At 41.5% G+C, this 22,832-nt stretch overlaps 3 protein-coding genes across 7 annotated transcripts in view; 2 read left to right on the top strand and 1 right to left on the bottom strand.

Annotated features, from left to right (window-relative positions):
• LOC139540452 (polypyrimidine tract-binding protein 1-like) overlaps window positions 1-2,654 on the top strand; it is a 28,368-nt gene extending 25,714 nt beyond the window's left edge. For all 5 annotated transcript variants that reach the window (XM_071344288.1, XM_071344290.1, XM_071344287.1 and 2 more), the window contains one exon: window positions 30-2,654. In XM_071344288.1, the coding sequence (XP_071200389.1) occupies window positions 30-162 (133 nt within the window). In that variant the 3' untranslated portion in view covers window positions 163-2,654. The remainder of the gene's footprint in view (window positions 1-29) is intronic.
• LOC139540454 (ELAV-like protein 1) overlaps window positions 1-22,832 on the bottom strand; it is a 229,130-nt gene that overhangs the window by 59,705 nt on the left and 146,593 nt on the right. The window lies entirely within an intron of this gene.
• On the top strand, window positions 3,642-4,343 carry LOC139540457 (protein FAM174C-like). Its single transcript, XM_071344299.1, has 2 exons — window positions 3,642-4,089; window positions 4,211-4,343. Exons 1-2 carry the CDS (start codon window positions 3,815-3,817, stop codon window positions 4,341-4,343), a joined length of 408 nt encoding a protein of 135 aa, XP_071200400.1. The 5' UTR covers window positions 3,642-3,814.

Genomic DNA, 22,832 nt, shown 5'->3' with positions numbered 1-22,832 from the left:
ATCTGACAGTGTTGGTGCATTGTTTTTAGGAAAGACCGCAAGATGGCTTTGGTCCAGATGGACTCAGTAGAGGAGGCCATCGAGTCCCTCATCAAGTTCCACAATCACGACCTGGGCGAGAACCACCACCTGAGGGTGTCCTTCTCCAAATCCACAATCTGAGGGGGCAGCCCAAAACGCTACTGCTAACGGGCCGTAGTGAGTTGTGGTGAAGCGGCTCTTCATAGTAGCCTCAACCACAGAATTCACTTCCATCATTCCTAGTATATGATATTTATATACGCAAAGCTATATATGTTGACCTATGGAAAAAGTAATTTAACACCTGGTTTTACTGGGGTTTTACATTCTTAGTTTTCTATTATCTTGCCTTTTTGAGGTGAATGAATTCCTTGCTCTGTCTCTGTCTCTCTGCACAAACACAAGTAGTTTACACTTGCCTTTCTGATTCTGACTAAAGGACACTCGCCTAGCCTAAACTTCAGCCTACTGGAAGTTACATTCGCCCTTGGGGTCCAGTACCACTAGGCACTGAGGTACTTATGTGATGCCTCATGTCCTCTTTGCCTTCCGATGTTTTCTGTGCCTTAGTCCAGAAGTCTTATGTCCTTCAATTTTATATTTTGGGCATTTTACAAGAATTGTTTTGGCCATCTTCCCCTCTCAAATCCTTTGTTTGCAAAGACCAGGTTTACAGCTGATTTATGGGTTTACCATTTTGTATGAAATGTATTACAAAGTTGTCCATTACTCCCCCCCCATATATCGTGATGGTGTCTTTTTTATAATTTTTTTTGTCTTATTTTAAAGTGCCCTCTTGTTTTAAAAGTTGAGCTAGCTAGTTGCAAGATGAAATCCACAATGCTATATATACATCCACACACCCACACACTGGTATAATGGGTTATGTGATTCATATTCCTAGTCTTGTTTCATGTATCTCTAGATGCAGGCTCTTTAGAATTTTCTGAAATGTATGCAATCATTTTTGTACAAATCCACAATTGTTATTCCAATATACTGTTGGTTGTAGATAGGTCTTGGTCAGTGGTTGCCTTAACCACTGTGCCTTTGCAAAAGGTCTATTGGCTGAGCTTTCCTGATAAGTGTATTGTTTGTTTATGTGTATTGTTTGTTTATGATTTTTGTCCTAATTGCTTGCCTCCCTCTGTTGCAGTGGCTGTTTAATTTAGTAAATTTATACAACTTCTGTCGTACACTTCAGCTCAAAACCAAATAAGGCTTTAAAAAAAAGTTATTGTAGCTAACATGAGACTCTAAGCTTTATTCATAGTTCACCAGTGTGGGAGTCTGCCCGCACATTTACAAGGCTCTTTTGAGTCTTGCACATATGTGGTCTATTTGTGACTCTGCTGCTGTGATCTATGAATGAAGCGTCTCAGTTAGGGTAATGCCAAGATGAATGACGGTCATATCATTTACAATTGCGTCTAAGAACGAATGATGGTCATTTTACATGTTCTCTTAAGAAATTTGTGAATATTTTCAAAAGTCTGTCACTCATAAGTGTTCAGAAAGGCCTTCTCATGAGGGGTTAGTAGCCTTATCTTACAGGGCTGTAATTTACTTTAGTCAATGCTAAAAGCGGCTATACGGCTCCCTCTCTGTCATGGTAGTCTAGGAACTGGAGTCCTCTGGACAACGTGCCGCTTAAATTGATATCCATTTAGCTATTTTTGGACAAGTGCTTTTCAAACGTTGAAGATGTTTTTTTGGTGTTTTTAGTTGTAATGAACGTATATGTGGTTTCTGGCTTACAAGCCCTCAGACTTGTACGAATTGCACACGTCAGACAACTATACGTCTGCAGTGACGCTATACGCTGGCTACATTGGTGGACACGTTGTAGACCACTTATGAAGTTATTTGAATGGTCATTATCAACTGTCGGTATTAATACATAGACATTTCACTTGTGCATCATTTTCTGTTGGAAATGTTGAGTAAGTGGTTCTTTCAGGTTTTCACAATTTAGTTGTGCATCAACTCCTCAGTCTCTCCCAATGTTGACCTGGTGCAAAAGCAATAATAGAATTTCAGCGTCACAGGGCTCAGCCGCTTTGTTCTATCACTTGAGTTTCCTTGAACATATCAGTTTATTACATGCTAACCTATGCATGGACTCCAATGGAGAAGAATCACAATTTCTAGACAACTCAACCTGACTTAAGGATAAGTGACGCTTGCTTCTGTAGCATGTGTTGACAATAAAGCCCGTTTACATACTTTGCATACCTTAGGCCATGGCAAGAGTGGGTTTACCAATTATGCAAAATTGCAAAGCATTTAAAATAATTACAACCTCGATCACTAAAGATTGCAGGTTTTCTTCAAGGGAGGTGATGTTGCTTGTCGGGGGGTTGGGATGAAAAGCTCTGTATAATGATAGATACTTTTTGTGGTACAAAAAAAAAGTATATTCAGAAGCAATATAGGTTTTATATCAATGAAACATGTATATTTTGATTATAGCTTGGGACCATTCTTGAGCCTCTCAGTTAAGTGTCATAGAAAACAAATTACATTTGTTTTGTAACACAAATGTAATAATTGTTTTGTCATTGTGTAGTGTTCTGTATAGCTCACACTTTTCTGGTTCTTGTACCTTCAATAAATATTTTCTCTGCTTTTTACTTGTCATTTCCTCTTTAGGTTCTTCTTGCTCACCTGTTTCTTTCCTTCTTTGTCCTGCAAAGCATTGGATCTATAAAGACTGCTCCCATTTGTTTCTGGGCTAAATACTAACTTACTTGAATTTATTTGAACAGGAATTCCCATTGAGACCAAGGTCTCTTTTGCAATAGAGCCCTGCATGCTCATAATTTACAATATATTACAAACACGAATGACCATAGTTCCTATTAGAGCTTATCTGTCCATATGCTTATGAAGGAACTGGACACGAGCAGCGCTATTAAATAAAGGTTCATAGTTAAAGGAAAAATATTGATTTGAAATGGTAAAACGGGCATACAATACTTTGAGTATTATGAGCCCGGGCATTTTTGTCCCTAACTACTTTTGGAAGGTACCTTGTGTGGCATCATACATCACAATTTTTGAGGAGGCACTGGTGGTCAAATTCAGTAAAGTCTTGAGTAAATGTTGTATTGTATCCTAAATACTAGTAACGCTGAGAGCCAACTTTACTAACTGCATTGTGTAGTAGCTTGCTAGTTTTGTTTCATGTCATAGATAGGGGGCTGTTTTTCCTGACAGCCTGATCACGAAAATGTGTGGCTATAACTAGGGCCTTAAGATGTCCCTGGTCAGATGTATAATTATACACTTTTTATATATTATATCGTTTTTTTCTGATGAGCCTACTTAAACAATGTAGTAGTTAGATGATAATCTAGCCCAAATGCAGGCAGATGGCGATAATGGGTCGTTTCAGATTAAACGACTCAATATCGCCATCTGTCGGCATTTGGGCTAATGATAATCATGATACGCTGTGCTGATTAGGTTTCTAGTTAAAATTACTATTGTATTATTTTCATTACGTTTTCCATTTCCCCAAACATTGTAAATGAAGGTACACCCACCTGACCGTAAAATAAGACATGTATATATTTAAACGTTAAAACGTACACGAATACCCGTGACACTGCTGTACAACTGCGTCACTACAGGAAGAACTTCCCAGTGGATGAATGTACTTATCAAAACAAACAAACCACGTATGCTTTCAACGAAATGCTCGAGTGAACTTGCTATTACCTCGATTGAAACCACGTGTCGATTTAATTCTAGTGTTACTCCATATTTTTAGTGTTAACCGACAACAAAAATGCAATTTCAAGGAGTCATGAGGATTATTTTACCGACGCTGTGGGCTATTTCAACCATAGCAGAAGAAACCACGATGTCGCCGACAGGCAGTACTACTGCCATCAACACCAAACATATCACGAATTCGAGTGCCAATAACACGACGTCCAAGAACAATCACCGCAACTTTTTCAACGCTTTCGTAGTAGATAATTCAATGATACAAAGAACATTGTACGTCCTTATTGGAATCACCACAATTGGAGTACTCTATTTCCTCGTGAGAGCTGTGCGGTGAGTATAACACGTTGATTATAACACACTACTACTAGTTGGTAGCAATGGTTGCCTAATTCATTTGAGCATTGAATGCCTGTTTCAGTGTGTATATGACATTTAATTATGTTATGTTTAGGCTGAAGAAAACAACAACCTCTCGGAAGAAATATGGCCTGTTGTCAAACTATGATGACAGCGTGGAGATGGCTGCTCTGGAGAGTGATGAAGAGGACGACACTGTATATGAAGCCAGGTCCCTGAGAAGGTGAGTTAGATACCACGTCTACAGTCCACGCAATGTTACTCCTGTACTAACTATACAAAGTCCTTTACTTTGCAAGTTTGCATTGATACTGAGACTAAAGATCACTCAAATACAAGAACAGTACCCCAAACTTTAAAGGACAGCTTTTTTCATATAACTTGGTCAATCATCCACATTTAACATGTTATTGTGTCAACGTGTGTGGTTTGTTATTAGACAATGACCCCTGATTCAATTATTACACCTTCAAACCTTGTTGGTGTCATTATTGCTTGATTGATCTAACTTGTGCTCTGTCTGTCTTTTATGTTTTATCTTTACCAGATAAGTCCGGGTCTTGTCAAAGAACACACATTGGACTAGGGAAAGAATGGAGACATTCCTAAAGCATATTTTTCAATGGTTATTATGGCATATCATTGTTTTTCTTATTCCCTTGGCCATGAAAACAGCAAAACTGGCTATCAAAATGACTGCTCTATTTTCTGATGAACTCATGTTGTATAGCTGCCTGGGTATGAAGAAAACATGGTGTTTTTGGTGACCAAACCGACAGTTGATTCTATCTATGAAGAGGAAGAAATGGGATTTGTAACATTACAAGACCAACCAGTTGTGCTGGGTCTGATGCCAAAGCTGCTTGAGTGAATGTGAGCAGGATAATTTTTTCAAATCAGCTCAGCGACAATGCGTTGTATTGTGTAAAGTGGACCACCATGTTCCCTCTGCCCATCTTGAACTGTGCATAACAAAGACAACAATGAACAAAATGAAATATCTCAATTAACCCGGTCGATGTGTTGCCAAGGTTTTATTTCTTTGTCTCCTAACAAAATACTGTTGCCATGTCATCCTATATATTTTGACGTCCACCTTGAATCATACCTGGACCAATAGTTAGGCTAGTTGCTAATAGCCTGATTGTGTTTACAAACTACTGTAAACTAAACCAGCCTACCAATATCCCCACCCCATTTGAACTATGCACCAGAATGTTGTACTGTAGGATGTACCTGCTCTATTTGGAAGACCCAGACCTAATATGTTCACAATACTATTAACACAAAGAAGTTTCTCAGAAAGCAAGACTTAAGACATTTTTACAATCTCAGACAGTATGGAATTTGTCTCTAATTATAGCTTAGGAAATGCAGACTAATCAATATGCAATTCCACTGGCGATCAAAAATATCACGCCCTCCTTTATGTTTACCTGCAACTTTGTAGGAGAAGATGTTACTCATATCAGTTAAACTTGTAAAAAAAAAAAAAAAAAAAGCTGGGATTTTCTAAAGAATGACTAATTTCAGAGCTGGTTCTTTTCTTTTTGTTACACATGGTTGCTGTTGACTGATTGAAATTGTATTTATGTTTATGAAGTTCATTTTCACTTTTTGAAACATTTACTCTGTGATTTGTCCAGAGAACTTGCTGTTGTATTAACACAAGACACTAAAATGTTTGTTTTTTTGTTTAAAAAAAAATCCTTTACCAATCCTTGGTTAGTCAAAATGTTAGTTTTTGAATCTATTGTGTATTACGTTTCCAAACCATACTCAAGTTGCTGAAGCACTTACTTTTTAAGTGGATCCCTGGAAGTCTCTGTCACTACTGTGCTTGTTTCCATAGCAATTGCTAGGGGGAAACCCAACGATATGACACACTGCTTTATACATTGTAAAATCTTGGTTAATTGTACCTTTCTTTCCAGGAGGTAACTGTATTGATAGTAGAATGTGAGGTTACCTTCCCGATAATCAGAAGAGATAGTTCTCTCTTTAGGGAAGCTATCCTGCTGAGAATACTCCCAGGTGTCTCTCTTGTGATTACACATATTGGAAAAATTGATTGTACCCTTTAAACAATATCAATATCTCTGACATTTTGCTCTGGCTAAAGTAGCAGGCCCATTAATCTGGCTGATCACCCTGATACCCTCCCTAATGTATCTCCATAAGTCATTTTGGATGCTATTCAAGAAGCGAAACTTGTTATTGTGTTTCTGGGATAAGTGTAAAACTATATTTTCCCTCATGACAGAAAATTGCATTTTTGAATTAATATAGCATCTCCTTTTTGATTCGTACTGTTATGTCAAGTACGTGTATCCAAATGTGTAGTCTTATCTCAAAAACGTATGCCACAAAACCCAGTTACTGTGCTTGTTTGAATAGGGTCCAGAATCTGGCATCAAGTGCCATGAGTGTCTGTTTTGCAGAGAATGCACCTCACTCACTCACTCACTCATTCAGCCAATGTAGACTATTCTCCAGCCATCAGATCTCTATAGAGAAGGAGTAGGGGGACTGGGAGCACACCGTTGGAACTGACTACCAGGGAGGGTTTCTGATGATACAGGACAGATATGGGAGAAACCATGGGGGAATCATTTGGGGGTGGATGTGGGGGAGAAACAATATGTCTGTACCAGAAACGCTCATATTTTGTAAGAATGTAAATGCTGCACCTGAGCTGGAAACAGCAGCTGTTGAGATGCCGGATCACATCGTTCGCTGGTGTAATAAGATTTGTTTCGTCTTAAGGTGGTTTTCTGTCTGCATTCCATTCGGTCTGTGCTAATCTTGTATTTAATGCTAGCGATGTTAGTCACATGATTAAGGCCTCATTGAAACTTCAATGCTCTGACTGGATCTAACAAATATAACGATGACCTTCTCAGTTTGAATATCTAATTTGTTACCAATACAGTTTTGACTTGTTTTCATGGGTTTTTTCTCGCCATCCTCTCTCTGTCAACTGTATGTACATTGTGATCGGCAATATCATTCCTTTGTCAATACTTTGGCCTGTGTGATACAGAAGTCACAGTCGTGTTGGGAATGAGTTCAAAGTCTGTGTGTATTAAGCCTTGTGTTCCCTGTTGAAGACTAGTAGTGAGTGCTGTGTGGATGCATCAGGGCCGAGGCCCTCTGGTTGGTGGTGGGTAGCCTTGTTCGATTGTTCTGACACTTAGGCTGTTCCTGTTTGCTCTTTTCAATTAACAATGAAAATAAAAACAGTGAAACTTTGACCAAAACTGACTTGTTTCGCTGGTCATTGTGAAGGTTCTAAATCAGTGGGATTATGAAAAACTGTATACAAAACAGGGTCTATTGCAACTTCAGCAATTCAGGAGTTTTATTGGATGCAATTTAAATTTGACCTAGCCATTCACATAACAATAATTCAAATGGAATGGACCCAAATTCTCTTCATATGTTGCCGATTTGATTTGAAAAGTTTACAGTATGGACATAACAAAGAATTGCCACCAGATGGCAACCTAACTCCACTTGTTCCACTAATAATATCCAAACTCTGCCCAGAGACAGAGGCCTAGAATATAAGAATGTTACCACATTTGAGTGTGTGTGTCATATGTTCTAATGGGGTATATTTTCTCCACACCCCCATGGTCCTTTCTGACTCATCATCATTATAGCTGTTCATCCTACTGATCAGTACATTCTCTTCTGACTTCCCAAAGCATCAGTTGGCTGTTTATACAGGGATGTAGTAAGATAAATTAGCTAGGTTTCCATTCAATTGGTGACAGATTTTCAAGGGAATGTTCTAGAATCTGCATAAAGAAAATATGCACATTTTCCCACCTGTGGTGTGGTTCCACCAAATGGACTTGTTGTGGATAAAAATCAGAGCATGATGACAGTGCACACAAAATGTATTTTTTCCTGTAAGTGGACCGAATAAAAATCAGAAGTTTCCATTGCATTTTCAACTCTGACTGTACTGACTGTTTTGTCACAAGAACTGTTGTGTTAAATAGCAAATGTGCTTACTCTGGTTTTGGCACGTGCTCTCTAGCCAACAGCTGGCCGATACAGTGCAGGTAGGCTAGTCTACATGATGATTATTATGGATCAGTCCCTCAATAGAGAATAAGACCCTCAATGTTTATTGGAAAGGAACATCAAGATCACGGTTCACTTTCACCACCCGGTGAAGTTCATCATTTAATTCATTTGTAGCCTGATAAACCGCATGGTTTCCTGAGTAGTGTGGGAGGACCACACGCCATATCATCACGTGATTCCAAGTTTACTTCAATATGATGGTTATAATATCAATATTCGCACATAGAGGAGTTTACACTTCCATTTCTCTCATTGTTCATTTTACCAACACAAAAAGATCCCACCATGTTTAACTAACAAATTAACCTAACTTCTGGAAACGTGGTTTGTAACCACATTGGATGGAAACCTAGCTAGTAAGACAGAAATATTTTAGGTTGGCAGGGTTTTTTCTGGCTCAAAATGGGACTTATGGTGGTTGCCGATGGTGCGGTTGCCGACCGAACATTTTAGAGGCCCTCAGGTTGGCTGCAGTGAAAAATGTTGTCTGTTTTAAAGCTAATTTCCTGGAATTCTACACATTTTGCCGTGGCTTATGAGTGACTCAAACATTATAACAAAATCAATGTGGGACCCATGCCATGACAAAAATACTCATTTTTTGAATTTTAGATTCTTCCAGACTGTCTATCTTTTCTTTTGGTGATTGTTAGTTCTCAAAGATGATCTTATTTAAAAAATATATTAGTTCATTATCTTTTTCTACATACGTTATATCTGGCTTTAGTCGTTTAAGTTTACTGTGAACGTTTTCCCATCCCGAAAATTATATATATATATATATATATATATATATATATATACAGTGTGTATGTGTATATATATATATATATATATATATATATATATATATATATATATATATATATATATGTGTATATATATATATATATATAGTGTATATATACAGTTGAAGTCGGAAGTTTACGTACACCTTAGCCAAATACATTTAAAAAAAAAAATTCACAATTCCTGACATTTAATCCTAGGAAAAATTCCTTGTCTTAGGTCAGTTAGGATCACCACTTTATTTTAAGAATGTGAAATGTCAGAATAATAGCAGAGAGAATGATTTATTTCAGCTTTTATTTCATTCATCACATTCCCAGTGGGTCCGAAGTCTACATACACTCAATTAGTATTTGGTAGCATTGCCTTAAAAACAAGCTTCCCACAATAAGTTGGGTGAATTTTGGCCCATTCCTTCTGACAGAGCTGGTGTAACTGAGTCAGGTTTGTAGGCCTGCGTGCTAGCACACACTTTTTCAGTTCTGCCCACAAATGTTCTTTGGGATTGAGGTCAGGGCTTTGTGATGGCCACTCCAATACCTTGACTTTGTTGTCCTTAAGCCCTTTTGCCACAACTTTGGAAGTATGCTTGGGGTCATGGTCCATTTGGAAGACCCATTTGCGACCAAGCTTTAACTTCCTGACTGATGTCTTGAGATGTTGCTTCAATATATCCACATAATTTTCCTTCCTCATGATGCAATCTATTTTGTGAAGTGCACCAGTCCCACCTGCAGCAAAGCACCCCCACAACATGAAGCTGCCACCCCCGTGCTTCACGGCTGGGATGGTGTTCTTTGGCTTGCAAGCCTCCCCCTTTTTCCTCCAAACATAATGATGGTCATTATGCCCAAACAGTTCTATTTTTGTTCAACAGACCAGAGGACATTTCTCAAAAAAGTACAATCTTTGTCCCCATGTGCAGTTGCAAACCGTAGTCTGTCTTTTTTGGGGCGGTTTTGGAGCAGTGGCTTCTTCCATGCTGAGCGGCTTTTCAGGTTATGTCGATATAGGACTCGTTTTACTGTGGATATAGATACTTTCTACCTGTTTCCTCCAGCATCTTCACAAGGTCCTTTGCTGTTGTTCTGGGATTCATTTGCACTTTTCGCACCAAAGTATGTTCATCTATAGGAGACAGAACGCGTCTCCTTCCTGAGCGGTATGACAGCTGCGTGGTCCCATGGTGTTTATACATGTGTAATATTGTTTGTACAGATGAACGTGGTACCTTCAGGCATTTGGAAATTGCTCCCAAGGATGAACCAGACTTGTGGAGGTCTACAATGATTTTTTCTGAGGTCTTGGCTGATTTCTTTTGATTTTCCCATGATGTCAAGCAAAGAAGCACTGAGTTTGAAGGTAGGCCTTGAAACACATCCACAGGTACACCTCCAGTTGACTCAAATTATGTCAATTAGCATATCAGAAGCGTCTAAAGCCATGACCTTTTCTGGAATTTTCCAAGCTGTTTAAAGGCACAGTCAACTTAGTGTATGTACACTTCTGACTCATTGGAATTGTGATACAGTGAATTATACGTGAAATAATCTGTGTGTAAACAATTGTTGGAAAAATTACTTGTGTCATGCACAAAATAGATGTCCTAAACGACTTGCCAAATCTATAGTTTGTTAACAAGAAATTTGTGGAGTGGTTGAAAAACGAGTTTTAATGACTCCAACCTAAGTGTATGTAAACTTCCGACTTCAACTATATATATATATATATATATGTATATATATATATACAGTACCAGTCAAAAATTTGGACACACCTACTCATTCCAGTGTAGAATAATAGTGTAGACATCAAAACTATGAAATAACACAAGCATTTCGCTACACTCGTAATAACATCTGCTAACCATGTCTGTGACCAATAACATTTGATTTGAATTAACAGGTGTGCCTTGAAAAAAGTTAATTAGTGTAATTGCTATCCTTCTTATTGCGTTTTAGCAAATCAGTTGTGTTGTGAGAAGGTAGTATACAGAATACAGGTATACAGAAGATAGCCCTATTTGGTAGAAGACCAAGTCCATATTATGGCAAGAACAGCTTAAATAAGCAAAGAGAAATGACAGTCCATCATTACTTTAAGACATGAAGGTCAATCAATCTGGAGAATTTCAAGAACATTGAAAGTTTCTTCAAGTGCGGTCGCAAAAACCATCAAGCTCTATCATGAAACTGTCTCTCATGAGGACCGCCACAGGAATGGAAGACCCAGAGTCACCTGTGCTGCAGAGAATAAGTTCATTAGACTTACCAGCCTCAGAAATTGCAGCCCAAATAAATGCTTCACAGAGTTCAAGTAACAGACATGACAACATCAACTATTCAGAGGAGACTGCGTGATTCAGGGCTTCATGATCGAATTGCTGCAGAGAAACCACTACTAAAGGACACCAATAATAAGAAGAGACTTGCTTTGGCCAAGAAACACAAGCAATGGACATTAGACCAGTGAAAATCTGTCCTTTGGTCTGATGAGTCCAAATTTGAGATTTTTGGTTCCAACTGCCTAATCTTTCTGAGACACAGAGTAGGTGAACGAGGATCTCTGTATGTGTGGTTCCCACCGTGAAGCATGGAGGAGGTGTGATGTTGTGGGGCTGCTTTGCTGGGGACACTGTGATTTATTTAGATTTCAAGCCACACTTAACCAGCATGGCTACCACAGCATTCTGCAGCGACACGCCATCCCATCTGGTTTGCGCTTAGTGGGACTAGCATTTGTTTTTCAACAGGACAACGACCCAACACACCTCCAGGCTGTGTAATGGCTATTTTACCAAGAAGGAGAGTGATGGAGTGCCGCATCAGATGACCTAGCCTCCACAATCACCTGAACTCAACCCAATTGAGATGTTTTGGGATGAGTTTATTTATTTTCAAATTATTATTTACAATGACAGCCTACACTGGCCAAACCCGGACGATGCTGGACCAATTGTGGGCCGCCTTATGGGACTCCCAATCCTTGCCTGTTGTGATACAGCCTGGACGTTGGACCGCAGAGTGAAGGAAAAGCAGCCAAGTGCTCAGCATATATGGGAACTCCTTCAAGACTGTTGGAAAAGCATTCCAGGTGAAGCTGGTTGAGAGAATGCCAAGAGTGTAAGAAGCTGTCATCAAAGCAAAGGGCACTTTGAAGTATCTCAAATATAAAATATCATATGATTTTTTTTAACACTTATTTGGTTACTACATGATTCCATGTGTTATTTCATAGTTTTGATGTCTTCACTATTATTCTACAATGTAGAAAATAGTAAAAATAAAGAAAAACCCTTGAATGAGTAGGTGTGTCCAAACTTTGACTGGTACTGTATATATATGTTTTATCAATCTACACACAATACCCCATAATGACAAAGTGAAAACGGGTTTTTAGCAATGTTTGTAAATGTATTAAAAATAAAAAACAGAAACACCTTATTTACATAAGTATTCAGACCCTTTGCTATGAGAAATTGAGCTCAGGTGCATCTTGTTTCCATTGATCATCATTGAGATGTTTCTACAACTTGATTGGAGCACCTGTGGTAAATTCAATTGATTGAACATGATATGGAAAGGCACACACCTGTCTATGTAAGGTCCCACAGTTGAGCCATGAAGTCGAAGGAATTATCCGCAGAGCGCCGAGACAGGATTGTGTCAAGGCACAGATCTGGGGAAGGATCCCAAAAAATGTCTGCAGCATTGAAGGTCCCCAAGAACACAATGGCCTCCATCATTCTTAAATGGAAGAAGTTTGGAACCACCAAGACTTCCTAGAGCTGGCCGCCCGACCAAACTGAGCAATCGGGGGAGAAGGGCCTTGGTCAGGGAGGTGACCAAGAACCCGATGGTCACTTTAACAGAGTTCCTCTGTAGAGATGGGAAAACCTTCCAAAGGACAACCATCTCTGCAGCACTCTAACAATCAGGCCTTTATGGTAGAGTGGCCATGCAGAAGCAACTCCCCAGTAAAAGCCACATGATAGCCCGCTTGCAGTTTGTCAAAAGGCACCTAAAGGACTCTCAGACCATGAGAAACAAGTTTCTCTGGTCTGATGAAATTAAAATTGAACTATTTGGCCTCAATGCCAAGCATCACGTCTGGAGGAAACCTGGCACCATCCCTACGCTGAAGCATGGTGGTGGCAGCATCATGCTGTGGGGATGTTTTTCAGCGGCAGAGTCTGGGAAACTAGTCAGGATCGAGGGAAAGATGATTGGAGCGAAGTACAGAGAGATCCTTGATGAAAACCTACTCCACAGCACTCAGGACCTCAGACTGGGGCAAAGGTTCACCTTCCAACAGGAGAACGACCTTAAGCACACAGCCAAGAAAACACAGGAGTGGCTTCGGAACAAGTTTCGGAATGTCCTTGAGAGGTCCAGCCAGAGCCCGGACTGGGAGACCTGAAAATAGCTGTGCAGTGATGCTCCCCATCCAACCTGATAGAGCTTGAGAGGATCTGCAGAGAAGAATGAGAGAAATGCCAATGTGCTTCAACAAAGTACTGAGTAAAGGGTCTGAATACTTATATAAATGTGATATTTTTTTAATAAGTTAGCAAAAATGTATAAAAACCTGTTTTTGCTTTGTCATTATGAGGTATTGTGTGTAGATTGATGAGGGGGGGAAAATAATTAAATCCACTCAGGAATAAGGCTGTATGTAACGTAACAAAATGTGGAAAAAGTCAAGGAGTCTGAATACTTTCCGAATGTGCTGTATATATAAAACATATATTTTAAATGTTTACTGTTTGGACATAGGTGCGCCAAAAAAACACTTTGGCGGCCCACCGAAGACTTTTCTCTTGGCCCTCTCCTTCGGGAAGGCAGTTAATGCTCAGCCCAGTAAAAGCTCTTCCCTGTCCTGGCACACATACACAAGCCATGTCTCGATTGTCTCAAGGCTTAAAATAGCTTTCACCTGGATTCACCTAAGAGAAAAAATAAGACACTTGCACACTGCTCTCGCTAGTATCACTGCTCTTTATTAAGCTTCACGTATCGGCCTCAAGGCCTTCGTCAGAGCTTTTGTGAATGTTTTTAATTTGCACCCTTATGTAGACATTGCTCCACCCACATCCTTTCAATGCATCGCATGGGGTTGGATTCACCTGGACAGTCTATGTCATGGAAAGAGCAGTTGTTCCTAATGTTTTGTAGATTCAGTGTATAATGCTGTTTTGCACAGGCCAGGTATGGTAAGTACAAGAAGGAAGTAGGGAAGGGAAAATGTGAGGAAAATGTGCTTGTAACAATATACCCTGTAATATACCCTGTAATATACCCTGTAATATACCCTGTAATATACCCTGTAGTCACAAATAGTTCATCTCACTCTCTCTTTCTTGTCAATTCTCAGTGCATTCTTAATGCTGACTCCCTTCTACATGCCTGTATTAGTTGGTGTTGGAGAGGCATCTAGCATTGCAGGTGCACACGCCGGTATGTGACATTCTGGCCTGGGCTGCATATGCTTTTCCAATTACCTCTGTTAAACTCCACTGTCACATCCTTGCTCGATGCAAACATCCGAGAGCCGGGCCCAGCCCAGAAGAGGATTTGCATTAGGTAATTCCGGTTGACTCGTGTCAACGGCAATTTGCAGCACTCCAAAAAATGTGGAGAAGCGAGCCAACAAGGGGAACGAATGCCATTGAGTGGCACAGCTGGAGCTTCGAGAAATCGTCTCCAAGAAATCCAATGACTGAAGCATAGAAATCTGAAATTTAAAAGAGAGAGGAAGGGAAGAAAGAAGAGCAAAGAGAGAAATGAATTTATTCCAAATCCAGCTCAGTAGGACCGTGTGGCCTGGGATGGATCCTCTGCATTTAAATGAAGGCGAGAAACCGCACAAGTGATGTTTATCATTCTTATTTTTTCTCCATCTTCTTTCTGAGTCTTCAAAGAGTGTCAGCTTTCTGCTTGCTTTTCACATGCCATTTCCAACACAGCAGAAATCATTTAAAGCAACTTTGTGAGCCTGTAAGACACGGGGAGGCCACAATACACCTTGCTTTTGGATATACTCCCTACTGTGTTGTCTGGGTTACTTCTGTAAGGCCACGTACACTTCTTCAGTCCCTCAGTCTTTTGGCTGTACCACACTGGCTAGGAGGGAACACTCCTCATACCTGTTCTTATTAGATTATGCTGCGTCTTATACAATGTCCTACAGTCAATCAATCCATCAAATGTATTTATAAACCCCTTTATACATCAGCCAATGTCACAAAGTGCTATACAGAAACGCACCCTAAAACCCCAAACAGCAAGCAAAGCAGATGTAGAAGCATGGTGTCTAGGAAAAACTCCCTAGAAAGGCAGAAACCTAGGAAGAAACCTAGAGAGGAACCAGGCTCTGGATGTGCCGGGTGGAGATTATAAGAGTACGTGGCCATTAAGGCCAGATTGTTCTTTAAGATGTTCAAACGTTCATAGATCACCAGCAGGGTCAAATAATAATCACAGTGGTTGTAGAGATTGCAACAGGACAGTACCTCGGAAGTAAATGTCAGTTCGCTATTCATAGCCGAGCATTCAGAGGTCGATACAGCAAGTGTGGTAGAGAGAGAGTCGAAAACAGCAGGTTCGGGACAAGGTATCATGTTCGTTGAACAGATCAGTGTTCCCTAGCTGCAGGCAGAACAGTTGAAACTGGAGCAGCAGCATGACCAGGTGGACTGGGGATAGCCAAGAGTCATCAGGCCAGGTAGTCCTGAGACATGGTCCTAGGGCTCAGGTCCTTCGGGAGGGGAGGGAGAGAGAGAGACTACACTACACTCTTATCGATTGTCCTGTTTTCGGCTGAAGAGGGGCACGATATTGCCATGCTTAAGATAGAATATTTTTTTCTAGAGTGATTGGTGGCATCCTGAAAAAACCAAAGCATTTATCTCTATATCTCTTCTTCTTCCCATGATTCTAGTATACCATTTCTATTTGAATTATACTGCAGTTGCTGTGAAAGGAAGTCTAAAAAACCTTCTTACGTAGTTGTGGATGGGGCCTACCTCTTCTGAGTAAACTAACTGAAACCAGAAGCTTACTGTATCTGTGGTATGTTTGGGGATCAAGTCTAGCTGTATTAATCTATACAATATTGCCCCTATTGAACTTGAGTGTGATCTTGTGTCTTGCTATGGAAACGATAGAAGAAACTTCTGTGAGCTCACAAGAATTTCGCAAGCAGTGTAGCCCCCTAGTATCTTGTGTGACTCCTACTGTGTGGCCCAAGGCCTAGCTCTACCAGCTGGACCTGTTTCTGATGGGACTAGACGTGAGATGATATTCCCTCGACAGAGGTGGTCTTTCTCCCCTCACTCAGAGGTCAAACCCAGCCACAGGGAAAGCCCCCTCAGGAGCGAGAGAGGCCGAGGCACAACTCAAGCTCTCTCTTTTCTCTTCCTTCACTTTCTGTTGATACCTCCCTCTCTCCTTCTTTCTCTGTCTCCCCCCACCTCCCTCCGCTGTCACCTGGATCCTCTCTTTCTCCTTCTTTCTCTCTACCCCCCCACCTCCCTCTGCTGTCTCCTGCACACTCTCTCTCCCCTTCTCTCTCCCCTTCTCTCTCCCCTTTCCTCCCTCCACTTTTTCAAGTCAGAGGAGACGCTCGCTACTGACCTTGCTCAATGCTTGAGTGGATGGGCTGCTCCAGGCTGCTGGAGCGCCACTGGGAGACATAATAAACGGCGCCCTTTTCATCCCCGACACAAAGAACGGAGAGGAGAAGATTTCGGGGGCCTCAAAGGAAGTCTCCCGAACAAAGAAGACCTGCACTGAATAGATCTTGTGAAGAGTTGAGTGGCAGGAGGGGAGAGAGGGGGATCCTGAGCAAACTTCACTTCCACACACACACACACACACACACACACACACACACACACACACACACACACACACACACACACACACACACACACACACACACACACACACACACACACACACACACACACACACACACACACACACACACACACACACACACACACACACACACACACACACACACACACTCTCTCTCTCTCACACAAAAGGGGGTAATGATGATTGGTTATGTTAATTATTTTCTGTTGATGGTATTTGGGGAGTTTGCGCTTAAGGAACATTTCCTGTCTGTGGGATTGAGTGATAGAAGCAATCCCACAGAGGTTAAACGTCAAAAGGTATAGCCAATGATGTATATAAACCCTGGATTATTGATGCTATGTATTGGTCAATGAGATGTTTTAAAGTCTCCAGTCGGTCATATTGGCACTCCCCAGAAGGAGAAGTCCTCCATAGGAATGAATGGAATTTTACAGTATTTCAATTAAATGATTCAAGGACAAAATGACATGTATTTAATAGGGATGTGCATCTTTACCTTTCAAGATGATTCGATACATACATGGGCTCCGATATGATACAGGAACAATACGTTTTAGTTTGAAATTATTCAGTTTGATTAGAGAACGAATCGTTGCCATGCGATTCGGTTCGATACGATCAATGCACCAACATTTGTTGCATAAACACATTCATTTTCCGCCCAGCTTATGCTGACGGAGCTCATGAGCTGGGCCTCTCAGCCTGATCTGTCTGAGCTGACTTTGTGTGTGTGTGTGTGTGTGCGTGCGTGCGTGCGTGCGTGCGTGCGTGCGTGCGTGCGTGCGTGCGTGCGTGCGTCTATTGTGTATACTTTGTAAGCACCTGATCTGAACCCATCAGGGACACTAGGCATCTACCACCTCACTACCACTATCAGATTTGTATTTGTATTTATTATGGGTCCCCATTAGCTGATGCCAAGGAAAATACAGCAGAATTAAGGCAGTTATACAATTTTAAAAACATTACAATACATTCACAACAGATCTCACAACACATTAAATGTGTGCCCTCGGGCCACTACTCTAATACCACATACAGTGCCTTCGGAAAGTATTCAGACCCCTTGACTTTTTCCACATTTTGTTACGTTACAGCCTTATTCTAAAATTGATTAAATATATTCTCAGCAATCTACACACGATACCCCATAATGACAAAGCGAAAACAGTTTTATTTTTATTTTAGCAAATGTATGAAAAATAAAAATCAGAAATACCTTTTTTATAAAAGTATTCAGACACTTTGCTATGAGACTCCAAATTGAGGTCAGGTGCATCCTGATTGGCAAGAAACTGAAGATCTCATACAACGCTGTGTACTACTCCCTTCACAGAACTTCGCAACTGGCTCTAACCAGAATAGAAAGAGGAGTGGGAGGCCCCGGGTTCACAACTGAGCAAGAGGACAACATTAGAGTATCTAGTTTGAGAAACAGACACCTCACAAGTCCTCAACTGGCAGCTTCATTAAATTGTACCCGCAAAACACCAGTCTCAACGTCAACAGTGAAGAGGCGACTCCGGGATGCTGGCCTTCTAGGCAAAGTTCCTCTGTCCAGTGTCTGTGTTCTTTTGCCCATCTTAATGTTTTCTTTTTATTGGCCAGACTGAGATATGGCTTTTTCTTTGCAACTCTGCCTCTTACTCCTCTTTCTCTTCTGGTTAGAGCCAGTTAGCGCTGTTCTTTGAAGGGAGTAGTACACAGCATTGTACGAGATCTTCAGTTTCTTGGCAATTTCTCGCATGGAATAGCCTTCATTTCTCAGAACAAGAATAGACTGACAAGTTTCAGAAGTTATTTTTTTCTGGCCATTTTGAGCCTGTAATCGAACCCACAATTGCTGATGCGCCAGATACTCAACTAGTCTAAAGAAGCCCAGTTTTATTGCTTCTTTAATCATAACAACAGTTTTCAGCTGTGCTAACATAATTGCAAAATGGTTTCTAATGATGATCAAGTTAGCCTTTTAAAATGATAAACTTGGAATAGCTAACACAATGTGTCATTGCAACACAGGAGTGATGGTTGCTGATAATGGGCCTCTGTACACCCATGTAGATATTACATAAAAAATCAGCCGTTTCCAGCTACAATAGTCATTTACAACATTAACAATGTCTACACTGTATTTCTGATCAATTTGATGTTATTTTAATGGACAAAAAAATCCTTCTTTCAAAAACAAGGACATTTCTAAGTGACCCCAAACTTTTGAACGATATTACATATATATACACTCAGCAAAAACAGAATTGTCCTCTCACTGTCAACTGCGTTTATTTTCAGCAAACTTAACATGTGTAAATATTTGTATGAACATTACAAGATTCAACAACTGAGACATAAACTGAACAAGTTCCACAGACATGTGACTAATAGAAATGGAATAATGTGTCCCTTAACAAAGGGGGGGGGTTAAAATCAAAGTAACAGTCAGTATCTGGTGTGGCCACCAGCTGCATTAAGTACTGCAGTGCATCTGCTCCTCATGGAATGCACCAGATTTGCCAGTTCTTGCTGTGAGATGTCACCCCACTCTTCCACCAAGGCACCTGCAAGTTCCCGGACATTTTTTGGGGGAATGGCCCTAGCCCTCACCCTCCGATCCAACAGGTCCCAGACGTGCTCAATGGGATTGAGATCCGGGCTCTTCGCTGGCCATAGCAGAACACTGACATTCCTGTCTTGCAGGAAATCAAGCACATGACGAGCAGTATTGCTGGTGGCATTGTCATGTTGGAGGGTCATATCAGGATGAGCCTGCAGGAAGGGTACCACATGAGGGAGGAGGATGTCTTCCCTGTAACGCACAGTGTTGAGATTGCCTGCAATGACAACAAGCTCAGTCCGATGATGCTGTGACACACCACCCAAGACCATGACAAACCTTACACCTCCAAATCGATCCTGCTCCAGAGTGCAGGCCTCGGTGTACGCTCATTCCTTTGACGATAAATGCGAATGCGAATCCGACCATCACCCCCGGTGAGACAAAACCGCGACTCGTCAGAGAAGAGCACTTTTTGCCAGTCCTGTCTGGTCCAGCGACGGTAGGTTTGTGCCCATAGGCGACGTTGTTGCCGTTGATGTCTGGTGAGGACCTGCCTTACAACAGGCCTACAAGCCCTCAGGCCAGCCTCTCTCAGCCTATTGCGGACAGTCTGAGCACTGATGGAGGGATTGTGCGTTCCTGGTGTAACTCAGGCAGTTGTTGTTGCCATCCTGTACCTGTCCCGCAGGTGTGATGTTCGGATGTACCGATCCTGTGCAGGTGTTGTTACAAGTGGTCTGCCACTGCGAGGATGATTAGCTGTCCGTCCTGTCTCCCTGTAGCGCTGTCTTAGGCGTCTCACAGTGCGGACAATGCAATTTATTGCCCTGGCCACATCTGCAGTCCTCATGCCTCCTTGCAGAATGCCTAAGGCACATTCACACAGATGAGCAGGGACCCTAGGCATCTTTCTTTTTGTTTTTCAGAGTCAGTAGAAAGGCCTCTTTACTGTTTTAAGTTTTCATAACTGTGACCTTAATTGCCTACCGTCTGTAAGCTGTTAATGTCTTAATGACCGTTCCGCAGGTGCATGTTCATTAATTGTTTATGGTTCATTGAACAAGCATGGGAAACAGTGTTTAATTAAACACTTTACAATGAAGATCTGTGAAGTTATTTGGATTTTTACAAATTATCTTCGAAAGACAGGGTCCTGAAAAAGGGATGTTTCTTTTTTTGCTGAGTTTATATATAAGAAGCTACAATAAAATAACAGTAGTGAGTCTATATACAAGGGGTACCGGTACAGAGTCCATGTGCAGGGGCACTGGTTAGTCGAGGTAAAAATGGGGGGTGGGGTCGGGACAATACAAATAGTCCGGGTAGCCATTTGATTTGCTGTTCAGGGGGTCTTATGGCTTGGGGGTAGAAGCTGTTAAGATGCTTTTTGGACCTAGAATTGGCGCTCCGGTACCGCTTTCAGTGCGGTAGCAGAGAGAACAGTCTATGACTAGGGTGGCTGGAGTCCTTGACAATTTTTTGGTCCTTCGGACATCGCCTGGTTTAGGGGTCCTGGATGGCAGGAATTTTGGTCCCAGTGATGTACTGGGTCGTACGCACTACCCTCTGTAGTGCCTTGCGGTCGGAGGCTGAGCAGTTGCCATACCAGGTGGTGATGCAACCAGTCAGGATGCTCTCGATGTTGCAGCTGTAGATCTTTTTGAGGATCTGAGGACCCATGCCAAATCTTTTCAGTCTCCTGAAGGGGAATAGACATTGTCGGGCCCTCTTCACGACTGTCTTGGTGTGTTTCGACCATGATCGTTTGTTGGTGATGTGGATACCAAGGAACTTGAAGCTCTCAACCTGCACCACTACAGCCCCGTCGATGAGAATGGGGGCGTACATAGAGTCATGGCTCTATGTAGTACTGTGCGCCTCCCCTAGTATGTTCTGGACTTGGGGACTGTGAAGAAACCTCTGGTGGCATGTCTTGTGGAGTATGCATGGGTGTCTGAGTTGTGTGGCAGTAGTTCAAACAGACTGCTCGGTGCATTCAACATGTCAATACCTCTCACAAATGCAAGTAGTGATGAAGTCAATCTCTCCTCCACTTTGAGCCAGGAGATATTGACATGCATATTATTAATGTTAGCTCTCTGTGTACATCCAATATCAAAATTTGTTCCCCGAGCCACTTAGTTATCACTTTTGCCTTATGGCAAGATGCTCCATCATGCTGGAAAAGGCATTGTTCGTCACCAAACTGTTCCTGGATGGTTGGGAGAAGTTGCTCTTGGAGGATGTGTTGGTACCATTCTTTATTCATGGCTGTGTTCTTAGGCAAAATTGTGAGTGAGCCCACTCCCTTGGCTGAGAAGCAACCCCACACATGAATGGTCTCAGGATGCTTTACTGTTGGCATGACACAGGACTGATGGTAGCGCTCACCTTGTCTTCTCCGGACAAGCTTTTTTCCGGATGCCTCAAACAATCAGAAAGGGGATTCATCAGAGAAAATGACTTTATCCCAGTCCTCAGCAGTCCAATCCCTGTACCTTTTGCAGAATATCAGTCTGTCCCTGATGTTTTTCCTGGAGAGAAGTGGCTTCTTTGCTGCCCTTCTTGACACCAGGCCATCCTCCAAAAGTCTTCGCCTCACTGTGCATGCAGATGCACTCACACCTGCCTGCTGCCATTCCTGAGCAAGCTCTGTACTGGTGGTGCCCCGATCCCGCAGCTGAATCAAATTTAGGAGACGGTCCTGGCGCTTGCTGGACTTTCTTGGGTACCCTGAAGCCTTCTTCACAACAATTGAACCGCTCTCCTTGAAGTTCTTGATGATCCGATAAATGATTGATTTAGGTGCAGTCTTACTGGCAGCAATATCCTTGCCTGTGAAGCCCTTTTTGTGCAAAGCAAGGATGACGGCACGTGTTTCCTTGCAGGCACCCATGGTTGACAGAGGAAGAACAATGATTCCAAGCACTATCCTCCTTTTGAAGCTTCCAGTCTGTTATTTGATCTCAATCAGCATGACAGAGTGATCTCCAACCTTGTCCTCGTCAACACTCACACCTGTGTTAACGAGAGAATCACTGACATGATGTCAGCTGGTCCTTTTGTGGCAGGGCTGAAATGCAGTGGAAATGTTTTTTGGGGATTCAGTTTATTTGCATGGCAAAGAGGGACTTTGCAATTAATTGCAATTCATCTGATCACTCTCCATAACATTCTGGAGTATATGCAAATTGCCATCATACAAACTGAGGCAGCAGACTTTGTGAAAATTAATAATTGTGTCATTCTCAAAACTTTTGGCCATGACTGTACATATTCTAATTCCATCCCTTTAGATTTGTGTGTATTAGGTAGTTGTTGGGGAATTGTTAGATTACTTCTTAGATATTACTGCACTGTCAGAACTAGAAGCACAAGCATTTCGCTACACT

This window comes from Salvelinus alpinus, chromosome 15, assembly GCF_045679555.1.
Source record: "Salvelinus alpinus chromosome 15, SLU_Salpinus.1, whole genome shotgun sequence".
Taxonomy (NCBI): domain Eukaryota; kingdom Metazoa; phylum Chordata; class Actinopteri; order Salmoniformes; family Salmonidae; genus Salvelinus; species Salvelinus alpinus.
The sequence above is the reverse complement of the archived record's forward strand: the minus strand, read 5'-3'. Positions and strand labels throughout refer to the sequence as shown.